Source organism: Salvelinus sp. IW2-2015, linkage group LG4q.1:29, assembly GCF_002910315.2.
Source record: "Salvelinus sp. IW2-2015 linkage group LG4q.1:29, ASM291031v2, whole genome shotgun sequence".
Lineage (NCBI taxonomy): Eukaryota > Metazoa > Chordata > Actinopteri > Salmoniformes > Salmonidae > Salvelinus > Salvelinus sp. IW2-2015.
In genome coordinates, this window is record NC_036842.1 from 90,315,652 (window position 1) to 90,333,592 (window position 17,941).

Here is a 17,941-nt window from a genome sequence, read left to right on the forward strand (position 1 = left end):
TCCGCTAACTAGCCTAGCCATTTCACATCCGGTACACAGGGAAGATGGAGACAGGAACACAGGGGTTAATAGAACAGAGCTGAGGACAGATTTCAAAGTGGCCCGTTCAAAAACACCTGTCAACAATCTCAATGTTTCACACGGATGCATAACATCTGTGGTATCTAATTGTTTTGCTGTGGTGCTCAAATACATCATTGCTGTTGTGTGTGTGGGTGTGTGTGGTGGGTGTGGGTGGGTGGTGTGTGTGGTGTGGGACAAGCGTTGAACAAACACACTAAGCTGTGTGTTTAAAGTTAACAGATCTGAACTGAGGCTTTTCAGATCGCATTTCTCAGCTGCACAAAGCCCATGACGACATTCCATGCATCAATAGAATATCAATGTTCACCTTATTCCTCTGATGTTGCTCCCTGAGGCCTTTTTAGACGTGCCGTGTTATCAGACAGAGGAAAGTTTGAGCCAGAGAGCAACAGGCATTGTTGGTTATTCATGAGCATCATGATTTCATTCCTCATCAGTCCTAGGACTCCCAGCAAAAAATCTGCGTTTTAATTTTGACTACTTCAATGTATCTGCATGTCCAGCTGTTATATTTTGCCTCCACAATTTGAATTTACCATTTTATTTTCAGGCCAGCCAGGGCTACAAGTAGAACACAAAACTATTTGACAAAACAGTTGTATTGATGAGTTTATTTAACAAATGTCAATAATAGAACAAGTCTGGCAAGAAAAAACCTAATTAACAAATGTTTTTATGAGAATGCTGTAAGTACAGAAATGGTTTGTTCAGTGGGATAATGAAGATCCAACTAGTCAGTGACAACTGTTTGGAGTCTGTGTACAATAACTATGTGAGTTTATTACAGTATTATAGACACTATGTCCTGGGATTTCCTTATGGTCTTCTATGTAGAAGAACACCTTACAGTATTATAGACACTATGTCCTGGGATTTCTTATGGTCTTCTATGTTAGAAGAACCCCTTACAGTATTATAGACACTATGTCCTGGGATTTCCTATGGTCTTCTATGTTAGAAGAACCCCTTACAGTATTTAAGACACTATGTCCTGGATTTCCATGATCTTCTATGTAGTAAGAACCCCTTACAGTATTATAGAGACTATGTCCTGGGATTCCTATGGTCTTCTATGTAGAGAACCCCTTACCAGTATATATAGACCTATGTCCTGGGATTTCCTATGGTCTTCTATGTAGAAGAACCCCTTACAGTATTATAGACACTATGTCTGGGATTTTCTATTGATGTTCTGTTGAATAACCCCTTACAGTATTATAGACACTATTTGTCCTGGGATTTAGTGTGGGCCTGTGAGTGTCATAGACAAAACAGATTACATGTGCACATTTCAGGGCATAATTATTTATCACAACCATTCAGGACTTACCATTTACTTTTTATGAGAAGAAACCGTTTCACCGATCCGCCCGTGTCTCACAAACACCGCTCTAGCCTCAGCGGACGTAAGTTTGCACAAAATATGTTAGCTCAAAACACAACAAATGTTTAAAAGGGGTATTGGGAAGCCCTAAATTATTGTTGGCCTGATTGTTGGGACTTCAAATAGATTAGAATTAAGAGAGAGAGAGAGGGGAGAAAGAAAGTAGAGAGAGAGGAGGGAGAAAAGAAAGGTAGAGAGAGATGAGGAGAGAGAGAGAGGGGAAAGAAAGGTGAGAGAGAGATGGCCAGAGAGAGGGAGAAAGAAAGTAAGAATAGGAAGAGTGAGAAAGAGAGGAGAGAGAGGAGGGGAAAGAAAGTAGAGAAGGGAGACAGAGAGAGAGAGAATAGCAGAGAAGATTGAGGGAGAGAGAGAGAGAGAGGGAGAAAGAAAGGTTAGAGAGAGAATGTAGAGAGAGAGAGAGGCAGCGGAATGTATTTGGAGTGTTCCAATAGGGCTCGGACCAAGTTAGGATGGAGACGTTTTAAATGTCATGAATATGAAAGGGTTTAAACTGAACTCATCATAATTGTAGTGTATCTGCTGTGTATTAGACTGTTGTCAGTTATGCTGTCGTGTTGGGCTGTGTCAGGTTATGCTGATTGTAATTAGGCCTGTGTCAGGTTATGCCTGTGTGTTGGGCATGTCAGGTTATGCTGTTGTGTTGGGCTGTGTCAGGTCATGCTGTGTGTTTGAGGAGCTGTCAGGTCATGCTCATGTTTGGTGTCAGGTCATGCTGTTGTCTGTTGGGCCTGTCGTCAGTCATGCTGTGTTGCGCTGTGTCGGTCTGCGTGTGTTGCGCTGTGTCAGGTATGCTGAGTTGTTGGGCTGTGTCAGGTCATGCTGTGTGTTGAGCTGTGTCAGGTTCATGCTGTGTGTTGAGCTGTGTCAGTCACTGCTGTGTGTTGGGCTTGTGTCAGGGTCTGCTGTGTTGTTGGGCTGTGTCAGTTGCCTGTGTTGGCTGTGTCAGTCATGCTTTGTGTTGGGCTGGTGTTCAGGTCATGTGTGTGTTGGGCCGTTGTCCAGGTCTCTGGCTTGTGTGTTGGGCTGTGTCAGGGTCATGCTATGTGTTGGGCCTGTGACAGGGTTCATGCGTGGTGTTGGGGCTTGTGTCAGGTCATGCTGTGTGTTGGGCTGTGTCAGTCATGCCTATGTGTTGGCTGTGTCAGGTCATGCTTGGTGATGTTGGGCTGTCAGGTCTATGCTGTGTGTTGGGCCGTGTCAGGTCATGCTGTGTGTTTGGGCTGTTGTCAGGTCATGCTATGTGTTTGGGCTGTGCAGGTATGCTGTATGTTGGCTGTGTCAGGTTATGCTGTGTGTTGGCTGTGCAAGGTCAGTGGCTTATGTGTTGGGCTGTGTCAGGTTATGCTGTATGTTGGGCTGTGTCAGGTCATGCTGTGTGTTGGGCTGTGTCAGGTTATGCTGTATGTTGGGCTGTGTCAGGTTATGCTGTGTGTTGGGCTGTGTCAGGTCATGCCCCCCTCAAAATATTTTATCATGAGATATATATACTGAACAAAAATATATAAATGCAAAATACTACAATTTCAACGATTTTACTGAGTTACAGTTCATATAAGGAAAATAGGTAAATTAAAATAAATAAATTAGTACCTAATCTATGGATTTCACATGACTGGGCAGGGGCAAAGGCCCACCCACTGGGGGGCCAGGTCCAGCCGTCCGGGTGGCTGGTCTCAGGCGATCCCGCAGGTGAAGAATCCGGATGTGGAGGTCCAGGGCTGGAGTGGTTACGTGCTTATGGCAGAGAAATTAACATGAAATTATCTGGCAACAGCTCTGGTGGACATTTCTGCAGTCAGCATGCCAGTTGCACGCTCCTTCAAAACTTGAGACGTGGCATTGTGTTGTGTGACAAAACTGCACATTTTAGGCTGTCCTTTTATTGTCCCCAGCACAAGGTGCACCTCTGTAATGATCATGCTGTTTAATCAGCTTCTTGATATGCCACACCTGTCAGGTGGCTGGATTGTTTTGCAAAGGAGAAATGCTCACTAACAGGGATTAGAGAGAGAGAGGGCGAGACCGTACCTGTCCTAGATTTCACACGCAGACTTGATTTAACTAATTATATGTCTTCTGAAGGTAATTGGTTGCACCAGATCTTTTATTAGGGGCTTCATAGCAAAGGGGATGAATACATATGCACGCACCACTTAAACATTTTTTTTCCCATTTCACTTCACCAAYATGGACTATTTTGTGTATGTCCATTACATGAAATCCAAACAAATATCAATTTAAATTACAGGTTGTAATGCAACGTAATAGGAAAAACGCCAAGCGGGATCAATACTTTTGCCAGGCACTGTACCACCACAGACTGATGCTGGCACTAAGACCGCACTCAACCAAATCTATAAGGCCATAAGCAAACAAGAAAATGTTCACCCAGAACCAGCGCTCCTAGTGGCCGGGGACTTTAATGCAGGCAAACTTAAATCAGTTTTACCAAATTTTTACCAGCATGTCACATGTGCAACCAGAGGGAAAAAAACTATAGACCACATTTACTCCACACACAGAGATGCATACAAAGCTCTCCCCTGCCCTCCATTTGGCAAATCTGACCATAATTCTATCCTCCTGATTGCTGCTTACAAGCAATTAAAGCAGGAAGTACCAGTGACTCGCTCAATACGGAAGTGGTCAGATGAAGTGGATGCTACGCTACAGGAATGTTTTGCTAGCACAGACTGAAATATGTTCTGAGATTCATCCAATGGCGTTGAGGAGTATACCACCTCAGTCATCGGCTTCATCAATAAGTGCATCGATAACGTCGTCCCCACAGTGACTGTACGTACATACCCCAACCAGAAGCCATGGATTACAGGCAACATCCACATCAAGCTAAAGACTAGAGTTGCCACTTTCAAGGAGCGGGACATTAATCGGGACGCCTATAAGAAATCCCGCTATGCCCTCAGACGAACAATCAAACAAGCAAAGCGTCAATACAGGATTAAGATGGAATCATACTGCACCGGTTCTGATGCTTGTTGGATTATCCATTGCTTGAAAACTATTACGGACTCCAAAGGGAAACCCAGACGCGAGCTGCCCAGTGACACGAAGCTACCAGATGAGCTAAATGCCTTTTTATGCTTGCTTCGAGGCAAGCAACACTGAAGCATGCATGAGAGCACCAGCTGTTCTGGATGACTGTGTGATAACACTCCCGGTAGCCGATGTGAGCAAGGCCTTTAAACAGGTCAACATTCACAAAGCCAAGGGGCCAGATGGATTACCAGGACATGTACTCAAAGCATGCGCAAATCAGCTGGCAAGTGTCTTTTCAACTTCTCCCTGACTGAGTCTGTAATACCTACATATGTCAAGCAGACCACCATAGTCCCTGTGCCCAAGGAAGCGAAGGTAAACTGCCTAAATGATTACCTCCCTGTAGCACTTACGTCGGTAGCCATGAAGTGCTTTGAAAGGCTGGTCATGGCTCACATCAACAGCATCCTCCCAGATACCCTCGACCCACTCCAATTCGCATACTGCACCAACAGATCCACAGACGACACAATCTCAATCACACTCCACACTGCCCTTTCCCACCTGGACAAAAGCAACACCTATGTTAGAATGCGGTTCACTGACTACAGCTCAGCGTTCAACACCATAGTGCCCATGAAGCTCATCACTAAGCCAAGGACCCTGGGACAAAACACCTTCCTCTGCAACTGGATCCTGGACTTCCTGATGGGCCGCCTCAGGTGGTAAGAGTAGGCAACAAAACATCTGTCATGCTGATCCTCAACACTGGGGCCCCTCAGGGGTGTGTACTTACTCCCCTCTTGTACTATCTGTTCACCCACGACTGCATGGCCAAACACGACTCCAACACCATGATTAAGTTTGCAGACGACACAACAGTGGTAGGCCTGATCACCGACAACGATGAGACAGCCTATAGAGAGGAGGTCAGAGAACTGGCAGTGTGGTGCCAGGACAACAACCTCTCCCGTAATGTGAGCAAGACAAAGGAGATGATCGTGGACTACAGGAAAAGGCGTGCCGAACAGGCCCCCATTAACATCAACGGGGCCGTAGTGGAGCGAGTCGAGAATTTCAAGTTCCTTGGTGTCCACATCACCAACAATCTATCATGGTCCGAACACACCAAGACAGTCGTGAAGAGGGCACGACAAAACCTATTCCCCCTCAGGAGACTGAAAAGATTTGGCATGGGTCCCCCGATCCTCAAAGTTCTACAGCTGCACCATCGAGAGCATCCTGACCGGTTCCTTCACCGCCTGGCATGGCAACTGCTTTGCATCTGACCATAAGGCGTTACAGAGGGTAGTGCGTACGGCCCAGTACATCACTGGGGCCAAGCTTCCTGCAATCCGTAGCAGTCAGACGTCTGTTGTCTTGTCCCGTCCGGTCCCATGTATATATCTTTTTCTTCATATATCTTTTTTATTATTATTTTTTATCTCAATTCCCATCTACGGATTGAACATACTCTCCTGCAACCCGCCTCACCCAAAGTGGTACGGATCTGCAATTTCTTTTTACACTTTAGAACCGGAACCCCCATCAGAAGCTAGCCAGCTAACTAGCTACTTGGTAGTAGTCAGTTAGCCACTGCTAGCGGTCATCAATGTTAACTTGGACATCAGCCAGCCTCAGCCCGGTCAATTCCTGCCAGTCTGCACAGTGCGATATCAACCCAGAGCATTTTGGACTGCTTTTTCTCTACCACATCTCAGGATTCCTACCGCAACCTCTGAACCTTTACACTGGATAATCGCAGCTAGCTAGCTGCTAGCTGCTATCCGAGTGGCTACTCCTGGCTAACATCTCTGTCCCGAAACAAGCACCACTTAGCCAGGAGCTAGCCTCGAGCTAGGCCCGTCTCCCGGCTAGCTGAAGAGGTCCATCAGTCAATTCCTTGGGCTACAATACCTATTTTGCCAATTGGCCTGGACCCTTTTACTGCCGACATGGAGCCCCGCCGATCCATCACAACTGGTCTGCCAACGTAACCGTCCGAGGGGGTCTCAACAGGCTCTTCCGTCGTGACATCCCCCGAAGGCCCTTCTGCTAGCCCTTGCCCGCTAGCTGTCTGAATCGCAGTGTCTCCAGCTCACTTGGCTACGCATACCTCTCCCTAAGGTCAATATGCCTTGTCCATTGCTGTTTTGGCTAGTGATTGTCTTATTTCACTGTAGAGCCTCCAGCCCTGCTCAATATGCCTTAGCTAGCCCTTTTGTTCCACCCCCCACTCATGCGGTGACCTCACCTGGCCTAAATAGTGCCTCTAGAGACAATATCTCTCTCATCGTCACTCAATGCCTAGGTTTTACCTCCACTGTATTCACATCCTACCATACCCTTGTCTGTACATTATGCCTTGAATCCATTCTTCCGGGCCCAGAAATGTGCTCCTTTTTCTCTCTGTTCTGAACGCACTAGACTACCAGTTCTTATAGCCTTTAGCCGTACCCTTATCCTATTCCTCATCTGTTCCTCTGGTGATGTAGAGGTTAACCCAGGCCCTGCAGCGCCTAGCTCCACTCCCATTCCCCAGGCGCTCTCATTTGTTGACTTCTATAACCGTAAAAGCCTTGGTTTCATGCATGTTAACATTAGAAGCCTCCTCCCTAAGTTTGTTTTATTCACTGCTTTAGCACACTCCGCCAACCCGGATGTCCTAGCCGTGTCTGAATCCTGGCTTAGGAAGGCCGCCAAAAATCCAGAAATTTCCATCCCTAACTATAACAATCTAAGATAGATGCCTTCAATCTCACACAAATTATCAAGGAACATACCATGTACAACCCTAAATCCGTAACCAATCATCCTGACCAACTTGCCCTCTAAATACCCCTCTGCTGTCTCCAACCAGGATCTCAGCGATCATTGCCTCATTGCCTGCGTGTGTAATGGGTCTGCAGTCAAACGACCACCCCTCATCACTGTCAAACGCTCCCTAAAACACTTCAGCGAGCAGGCCTTTCTAATCGACCTGGCCCGAGTATCCTGGAAGGATATTGACCACATCCCGTCAGTAGAGGATGCCTGGTTTCTCTTTAAAAGTGATTTCCTCTCCATCTTAAATAAGCATGCCCCATTCAAAAATGTAGAACTAAGAACATATATTGCCCTTGGTTCACCCCAGACTGTCCTTGACCAGCACAAAAACATCCTGTGGCATTCTGCATTAGCATCGAATAGCCCCCGCGATAGGCAACTTTTCAGGGAAGTCAGGAACCAATATACTCAGTCAGTTAGGAAAGCTAAGCCTAGCTTTTTCAAACAGAAATTTGCATCCTGTAGCACTAATTCCAAAAAGTTTTGGGACACTGAAGTCCATGGAGAATAAGAGCACCTCCTCCCAGCTGCGCACTGCACTGAGGATAGGAAACACTGTCACCACTGATAAATATACGATAATCGATCATTTCAATAAACATTTTTCTACGGCTGGCCATGCTTTCCACCTGGCTACAACTACCGCGGCCAACATCTCAGCACCCACTGCAGCAACTTGCCCAAGCCCCCTGCTTCTCCTTCACCCAAATCCAGACAGCTGATGTTCTGAAAGAACTGCAAAATCTGGATCCTTACAAATCAGCTGGGCTAGACAATCTGGACCCTCTCTTTCTAAAATGATCTTCCGAAATTGTTGCAACCCCTATTACTAGCCTATTCAACCACTCTTTCGTATAGTCTGAGATCCCCAAAGATTGGAAAGCTGCCGCGGTCATCCCCCTCTTCAAAGGGGGAGACACTCTAGACCCAAACTGTTATAGACCTATATCCATCCTGCTCTGCCTTTCTAAAATCTTCGAATGCCAAGTTAACAAATAGATCACTGACCATTTCGAAACCCATCGTTTCTTCTCCGCTATGCAATCTGGTTTCTGAGGTGGTCATGGGTGCACCTCAGCTACGCTCAAGGTGCTAAACAATATCATAACCGCCATCGATAAAAGACAGTACTGTGTAGTCGTCTTCATCGACCTGGCCAAGGCTTTCGACTCTGTCAATCACCGCATTCTTATCGGCAGACTCAATAGCCTTGGCTTCTGAAATGACTGCCTCGCCTGGTTCACCAACTACTTCTCAGATAGAGTTCAGTGTGTCAAATCGGAGGGCCTGTTGTCTGGACCTCTGGCAGTCTCTATTGTGGTGCCACAGGGTTCAATTCCCGGGCCGACTCTTTTCTCTGTATATATAAATGATGTCGCACTTGCTGCTGGGGATTCTACGCAGACGACCTCTACACAGACGACACCATTCTGTATACATCTGGTCCTTCTTTGGACATTGTGCTAACAAACCTCCAAACAAGCTTCAATGCCATTACAACACTCCTTCCGAAGCCTCCAACTGCTTTTAAATGCAAGTAAAACTAATTGCATGCTCTTCAACTGATTGCCGCCCTCACTAGCGTTAATACTCTGGACGGTACTGACTTAGAATATGGGGACAACTACAAAAACCTAGGTGTCTGGTTAGACTGTAAACTCTCCTTCCAGACTCACATTAAGCATCTCCAATCCAAAATTAAATCTAGAATTGGCTTCCTATTTCGCAACAAAGCCTCCTTCACTCATGCTGCCAAACATACCCTCGTAAAACTGACTCTCCTATCAATTCTTGACTTCGGCGATGTAATTTACAAAATAGCCTCCAACACTCTACTCAGCAAATTGGATATAGTCTATCACAGTGCCATCCGTTTTGTCACCAAAGCCCCATATACTACCCACCACTGCGACCTGTACGCTCTCGTTGGCTGGCCCTCGTTACATATTCGTCGCCAAACCCACTGGCTCCAGGTCATCTATAAGTCTTTGCTAGGTAAAGCCCCGCCTTATCTCAGCTCACTGGTCATCATAGCATCACCCACCCGTAGCACGCACTCCAGCAGGTATATTTCACTGGTCACTCCCAAAGCCAACACTTCCTTTGGCCGCCTTTCCTTCCAGTTCTCTGCTGCCAATGACTGGAACGAATTGCAAAAATCACTGAAGCTGGAGTCTTATATCTCCCTCTCTAACTTTAAGCATCAGCTGTCAGAGCAGCTTTCCGATCACTGTACCTGTACACAGCCAATCTGTAAATAGCCCACCCAACTACCTCATCCCCATATTGTTGTTTATCCTCTTGCTCTTTTGCACCCCAGTATCTCCACTTGCACATCATCATCTGCACATCTATCACTCCAGTGTTAATGCTAAATTTGTATTATTTCGCCTCCATGGCCTATTTACTGCCTTACCTCCCTACTCTTCTACATTTGTACACACTGTACATAGATTTTTCTATTGTGTTATTGATTGTATGTTTGTTTATTCCATGTGTAACTCTGTGTTGTTGTTTTTGTCGCACTGCTTTGCTTTATCTTGGCCAGTTCGCAGTTGTAAATGAGAACTTGTTCTCAACTGGCCTACCTGGTTAAATAAAGGGCAAAAATAAATATCCAGGACCTATATACTAGGTGGTGTCAGAGGAAAGCCCATAAAATTGTCAGAGACACCAGTCACCCAAGTCATAGACTGTTTTCTATGCTACCGCACGGCAAGCGGTACCGGAGCGCCAAGTCTAGGACCAAAAGGTACCTTAACAGCTTCTACCCCCAAGCCATAAGACTGCTGAACAATTAATCAAATGGCCACCGGACTATTACATTGACCCCCCCCCCCCCACCCGTCCTTGTGTTTTGTACACTGCTGTTATTATGTTATTGTGTTACTTTTTATTATTTTTTACTTTTTCTTAACTCTTCTTGAACTGCACTGTTGGTTAAGGGCATGTAAGTAGGCATTTCACGGTAAGGTCTACACATGTGACAAATAAAGTTTGATTTGATCTGCCAGATTTTGTTACTGGGAACACTGACCCACTCTTCTCCCCTCTGTAGGTGATCTATCGCGCCCTGTCCCCCTGGCACTCACTGGACCCCTACGGTCCAGCAGCCCAGACTCAGTTGATGGTCACCAACCTGCGGGTGCGTCTGCTGCAGCGCCAGCCTTGCCCCTGCCAGGCTAAAGACCCAGATACCCAGGCACTGCCAACGAACCATTATGCCATCTATGACTTCATCGTCAAGGGCAGCTGCCTCTGCAACGGGCACGCCGAGCACTGTGTGCCAGCCAATGGGTACCGCCCCGCCAGGCAGAGGATCAATCACGTGGTGAGTAAGGGTGAAGAGCAGCACGAACAACCAATCACAACTGACCACTTATCTCTGTGTCTATTAGCGCTTCTCCTAAAGACTGCAATCATCACATCACACTCTGTTAACAAAAACAGGGAGGGATGTCGTGTATTTGTGTGTTTGTGCTGCCGAATGTTTGTGGTAATGGAGCGGCTTGTGTTTATTCCTGTGTGTGTGTGTGTGTGTGTGTGTGTATCTGTGATTGTGTCAGGGTGTGTGTAAATGTGTTATTGTTTCTGCCACTCTCCATTCCCACCACCCCTTGGGTTCTACATCTGTGTAGCGGAGCCTCTAGGCTTTACTGAAGACTATATTTACCCACAGATTTACCTTCCATTACGGGATTATGACTATGAGGAAACCTTAATTATAGTGTAAACCGCCATATAGTAGCTTAAACATATTTTTCCCACTGAGAGTAGAAACTACCAGTGGAATAACATCAGCATTTGTCATATAGTAAACATTGGTGGCTTTAGTCAAACAGTGGTGGGAAGATAATTAAGGGTGTTCCACATTTCACTGTGCAATCCACATTTACTGCAAAGTAGAAAATACACTGCTACACTGGCGATTTTAGCATGTCAATCATGGTGGGGCAAACTCAACCAAATTTTTTTTTTTAGATGCATGCCAGCAAAGCCACTACACAACACTAAACAATACATTAATTGCACTATAACGGCGACAAGCAGTGCCCACAAATGTTTAGGGCCTACATAAAGCTGTCCCAACAGCAGAGCTTTCTTTCCAACACCATGGAGTGAATCCTTACCACCGCTACACCTGGCTATCAGCAGAGCCTTGTCTGGCAGCCAAAAAATGAATTCAGCCTCGTTTACTGCCTCTTTAAAAAAACATAGCTGATATAGCAGACCATATCTTCCTATCATTTATGCAGCAGCATATAAGACATTTTTGGACTCACCTTGTTGTGCGCGGCGGTCCTTCGTAGGCAAATTTTGTCATCAAAGAAAAAGATTTACAATTCCGAGTTGGATGACCGTTCAAAATGTATTTTCCCAGTCTGACTTCCCAGTTGCAATATTTGCGGTTAGCCACTGTCACATATTCCTTCCAAACAACTCATTGTTGAATTTGCGATTTCGAACTTGTTGTGTAATGTTTATGTCCAATGGCCGATGAGCACCGATACATTTATCTATAATTTCTCTTCATTATTTCTCTTCATATGACAAGGATTAAAAAGGATTTGCCAGTATATTGTCTACTTTGTTTTTGACGATGACTGCTAGCTAAGACTTTGAAAGTATGATGTTGACAGTCCAATCAAAGCTACGTCATTTGACGTCATTTTATCGGACCTTGAGCCTTCTTGGAAGGGAACTTCTAATGCAACTCTATGGCAGCAGCCAAAGGGCTCACATTCTTGATGTCTACCCACACTAAAGGCTGGTGACAGTGTCCCCATGAGTGACAGAACACTGAACCAATCACGGTGAAATGCTGAGCCAATCACGGTGCAATGCTCCTATTTTCTGCTGGCCTGCCCCATCACCACAGAAAGCACTGAGCTAGGCTGAAACACCTGCGTTTTGGAGCTGCCTGTTTGTATGCAGGTTTATTAGCTCAATGATATATATATATATATTTTGTTACATTGTTTGCAAACTAATATGTGACACGTATTAATGCCAAAATAACATGCAAAACAGGCAAGCCCCCCCACATTTTTTTTTATTATATTTTTTTGGGGGGGGGGGCTTGCCTGTTTTGCATGTTATTTTGGCATTGATACGTGTCACATATCAATTTGCAAACAATATATATATATATATCTATATATATAGATATATATAGATATATATAGATATAATAATAAATATATAAATAAAGAATTTTGGGGTGCAAAATATTTGTGGGGCTCAAAACAGTGGGTGGGCTCTTTCCTGAATGACGGGTCACCACTGCACTACTACTGTGTGTGACTTGTGTCTATTACATGAACCATGTTTCCAGTCTCTCCCCTCGTGTGGCTTCCCTCTTTCGTTCGCCTGCCCCTAATGGGCGGCAGGTTCCATAATGTACGTCGCCTAAATTATCAGACTGTGTGCCTTGCGTTGCGTACCGTTTTTGCGTAAGCGGATCGACAGATGAAAGCAGCGGGCGAAATTGTTGTGTGTAGTTACGTTGCATGTGTGTCTGTATATCTGTGTTCCCCTATTACAGTAAACATCGCTTTCTCTCTCGCCTGCGGCAGGTCCATGGGAAATGTGCTTGTAAACACAACACTGCCGGCGACCACTGTGAGCACTGTGTCCCCCTCTACAATGACCAACCCTGGCAAGCTGCCAACGGCATCATAGGAGCACCTCATGAATGCAAGAGTGAGTTCTTACAAGGCCAGGAAGGTCAACCAGCAGAACCACGTACACAACAAGTACATTACCCGATACACACAGCCAGATGTCTTTTTTTTTGTAGTAGTAGTTGTAGTACTCATGTAGAATTCAGTAGGTGTATCTTCTTTCACCTATTCACTGCTCTCAAAGGGATCTGTCTTTTTGTTGTTGTTTAAACATTCACATTCAGAAATGACCCCTTGATGCAAATGTCAATGAAACCTAGTATCTTTACTTTACCTTTGAAAGAAAGGAAGCAATGGGAAAACAGAAATGCTTCTTTTTTTTTTCTTAAATCGTTTTTTTTAAATTTCACCCCCTTTTCATGGTATCCAATTGCTAGTAATTACTATCTTGTCTCATCGCTACAACTCCCGTACGGGCTCGGGAGAGACGAAGGTCGAAAGCCATGCGTCCTCCGAAACACAACCCAACCAAGCCGCACTGCTTCTTAACACAGCGCTCCTCCAACCCGGAAGCCAGCCGCACCAATGTGTCGGAGGAAACACCGTGCACCTGGCGACCTGGTCAGCGCGCACTGCGCCCGGCCCGCCACAGGAGTCGCTGGTGTGCGATGAGACAAGGATATCCCTACCGGCCAAACCCTCCCTAACCCGGACGACGCTAGGCCAATTGTGCGTCGCCCCACGGACCTCCCGGTCGCGGCCGGCTGCGATAGAGCCTGGGCGCGAACCCAGAGTCTCTGGTAGCGCAGCTAGCGCTGCGATGCAGTGCCCTAGACCACTGCGCCACCCGGGAGGCCCAGAAATGCTTCTAAGGTGGTATTCTGACCTGAGATCTTTGCACTTAACTCAAATGTGTTGTACAAGTCTCCCATTGACGTCAATAATGATTTACACGAAAGTCAGAGTTTTGCACGCTTATCTTAGGCGCTTCCTCTTTCTTTTACAGAGTGCAAGTGTAACGGCCATGCAGATAGCTGTCACTTTGACCGTGGTGTGTGGCTGGCATCGGGACGGCGTAGTGGGAGTGTGTGTGACGTCTGCCGCCACAACACAGAGGGCAGACACTGCCAGAGCTGCCGTAGAGGGTTCTACAGACACGCCAGCAGAACTAGCTCTGCCGCTGACTCCTGCACACGTAAGAGAACAGAACATACCCTCTGCCTCTGCCTGTGTTTTTGGTTGTTGAATCAATTAGACCATGCCCATCTGATTTTGGCCAACTTCCTGATCCTGCTTTGTAGTATACCCCTCAGACCATAGCAACAACATGGTAACAACATAGACAAGGATATCCCTCGGCCAAACCCTCCCTAACCCGGACGACGCAGGCCAATTGTCGCGCCCCAGGACCTCCCGGTCGCGGCCGGGCCGAAGAGCCTGGGCCGAACCCTAGGCAAGCTCGTGCAGTGCCTAGACCACTGCGCCACCCGGAGGCCCATATGCTGCTATTAACGAATTACTAACCCCTGCTGTCGACGTCCTTTTCCCCTGCCCTGATCAATAAATCTCGAGACTTGAACCATCTGCTTCACGTGTCTTGCAACTGCGGTCTCATCCTGATAGTACGGAACTGGCCAATGACTGAACCTGCAGACGCGGACCACTCTGCCAACACTGTCTCCTCACAAGGAGCCACCATTGGTAAGACACAAGGGAGTTACTACATAACCTTTTATGAAGGATTCCCACAACCTTGGCGGAATACCTGACCATGCTGTCAGTGGCATTGTTGGAATACGCCGCGGACTATCTATTAGGCAGGCCAGCCCACAACGGAAACCTCCCAGACTTCCTTCAGTAACCCCACGACCAGTGTCTGCTTCTCCCCCAACCTGGCTTCCCGGAATCCTGCTTACCTCCTCCGGAGCTATTCTCTTCCAGTGCCTCCCTCATTTTTCGAGCTGCAGCCCTCTTTGTTTCTGTCGGTCCGTTCAAAGATAGCAATATCTTACCAAAGCTGATGTTCGGGGAGGCGCCACTCACTGGGCTACGATGGTGTGGAGAAAACATTCACCGTTTGCCTTAATCTGCAGGTATCGGGCGGAAGTAAGGAGGTGTTCGAGTCTCCATTGTCTGGGAGAAGGCGGCTCGGGAAGCTACTTCACTGCGTCAAGACTCCCGTAGTGTTGCAGATACGTGGTAGCTCTTCCACTATAGCCGCCAAGGTATTCCCTGGGACCTGGAATCCCTATTCAAACTCGTTCTTTAAGGATTATCGGAGGGAATTAAGGACCAAGGGAGCTTGCCCTTGGACCTCGAACTCTTCATAGACTTGACCCATAAGGATCGACATGGGCGACTACAACACAAAGTTAGGAGAGGAGATCTGTTCCCGGGGCACACCATTTGCCCCTCCACGTGTTCCCCTCACCGGCCAAAAGAACCCCAGAAATCCCCACGCCTGTATTCCCGAGACAATCCGAATGTCGACCGATTCCCTCAGAAATCAATTGAGGACTGTTGACTCTCCTCCTCCGGCGCCCAATTGCAACTGGCCAGGGCTTAGATTGTCCCTGAGGAAACATTTACGCAGATCTGAAGCTCTAAGATGTTACAGGAGCCCTCAATCTCCCCATGACTCATACTCCTCTCCAGCTATCCTGTTTGGCTGGTTGACGGGTCTAAATCTCTGCGGGTGATCATGACTCTGGGGCCGCGAGAGCTTTATGGACATACCATAGGTGTCAGAGCTTATCTCCACAACAACTCCTCTCTGTTCCCATGTATGCCAGAGCGTTGGAACGGACGCTCATTGGCAGGTCACTCACAGACGATTCACCATCAACCTATGAGAAGGTCGTCAGGATCACAGTGAGTCCACGCAATTCCTTGCCATTGAATCTCCTCTGTGCACCCATTGGTTTTGGATTTCATTGCTCCACAGCAAACCCCTGATCGCCCTGGGCTCAGGGTTCCCAGATCCACTCCGTTTTGGAACCCATTCTGCCACGCGCTTGCCTCAAGGCTGCACAGTCTGCCCCTGGACGCCTCCTGCAGGCTTTGGTAAGTCTCGTGATCTCTCCGCCGTACTCCCGCGGATATCAGGACCTCCGGAGGTTTTCAACAAGGCCCGACCACATCTCTTCCTCCGCATCGGACCCTATGACTGCCCCATGCATCTCACTCCCTTTGCACTACACCGCCTCGGGGATGGCTTTATATCCCGTCCTGGTGTGGAGACCAAAGACATGGAGGGTATACTGAGGACTCTGGTGGGGCAGATCATCGTCCTTCTTTCTCCCTGACGGCAGGGTACTCTTTTGGAGAAGAAAGGTCAAACCCTGCGCCGTGTATCGACTACCGCGGGAGCTAATTACATCACTGTTCTTAAAAGAACCGTTACCCGCTACTACTCCTCTCCTCGGCTTATCGAGGCCCTCCCCATGGTGCGAACCGTATTCTCGAAGTTGGACCTTCGGAAACGCCTACCATCTGGTCTCGGAATGGGAAGGAGGACAAATGGAAGACAGCCTTTAACACATCTAGCAGGCAGCTAAGAGTATCTGGTATATGCATTCGGACTGACCAACACTCCTGCTGTCACGCCCTGGCGCTTAAGTATTCTTTGTTTGCTTTATATTTAGTGAGGTCAGGTTTGTGACATGAGAAGTTTGTGGTTAAGTTTGTCTAGTTTAGGTGGGTATTGTTAGGGGCCGTTGTATTAGTGTATGGTTGTGTTCAGGAGAGAGTTCTAGGAAAGTCTATGGTTGCCTGGTGTGGTGGTCTCAATCAAGAGACAGATGTCAATTAATTGTCTTGATTGGACCAATGTAAAGGCAGCCATAGGCTTTAGGTGATTGTGGGAGATTGGTCTATGTTGAACGTAAGTAGTTGTGTGTGCACTTTCGTTTGTAGCTTCACGTCGTTTGTTCTTTTGTAAGTTTGTATAAGTGTTTCATTTCGTATGTTCATCTTCGTCGTCTAATAAAAGAAGATGTCAATTACATATCACGCTGCGCCTTGGTCCATTTGCATTCACCTCCAAACGTCGTGCACCGGCAGTGTTCCAGGCTCTGGTCAATGATGTGCTCAATTGTACAGCGTATGAACCGGTTTCATATTTGTCACCTTGACGACATTCAGTTGTTCTTTTCCCGTTCGGTCAGGAGCATGTTCTCCGTCCTGACGATGTCCTTCCAGCGCCTCCTGGAGAACAGTTTGTTTTGTCAAAGGCTGAGAAGAAGAAAGTGTGAATTTTATCTCCCATAATCTCCTTTCTGGATACGTCATCGCTGCCGGGGAACATTCAGAGGATCTTGACAAGTGAGAGCAGCGGGTGAGTGCGCTCCCAACCCACATCCAGAGTGCAGCTGCAACGTTTTTCTTGGATTTCTCATTCTTACCTGCCACTTCATCTGGGGCTAAGCACCCTGGCTTCCCTCCCTCTCTTGCCTCAACCAAGACGTTCCGTTCACGTGGTTCTTAAAAAATTAAAGGGAGAAGACCGCACACTTCTGGAGCTCAGATGCCAAAAATATTAATTTACCAACGTTATCGACAGGCAAGCTGTCTTCATCAGGACAATCACCAGACCACTGCGGGATGACTCGTTTATATATAGTGTCAAGACACACAGTGTCTGTAATCATGGCCAAGAGTGGCCTAATATTCAGGTTAATTTCTCAAATATTAAAATGGCATAGAAAGAGCAGCATAACAATAAATACAAATGGAATAGCATACGATCATAGACTCACTTTAAGACCAACACAAGCTACAAACAACCACAATGGCAAAAGTCACAACAATCACAACATCACAAGAATGCTTCAGATCAAAGTCGCACGTGGAGCTAAGGAGCAAGGGTCTTTAAGTTAAAAGATCCAAGCAGCCTCTCGTTTAACATAAGATCAAGGTTCACCCCCTCTCCTAGGAGAGTGACAATGTTCGTGCCATATAACGCAGTGACGAAAATCAAGAGTGCGCCTGCCTCCCAAAAGTG

At 46.8% G+C, this 17,941-nt stretch overlaps 1 protein-coding gene across 1 annotated transcript in view; it reads left to right on the forward strand.

The window, feature by feature from the left end:
* Positions 1 to 17,941, forward strand: part of LOC111961059 (netrin-4-like) — a 56,572-nt gene that overhangs the window by 3,371 nt on the left and 35,260 nt on the right. Inside the window, 3 exon segments of the mRNA XM_070443246.1 lie at positions 10,374 to 10,646; positions 12,892 to 13,018; positions 13,946 to 14,134. Coding sequence (XP_070299347.1) covers positions 10,374 to 10,646; positions 12,892 to 13,018; positions 13,946 to 14,134 — 589 coding nt within the window.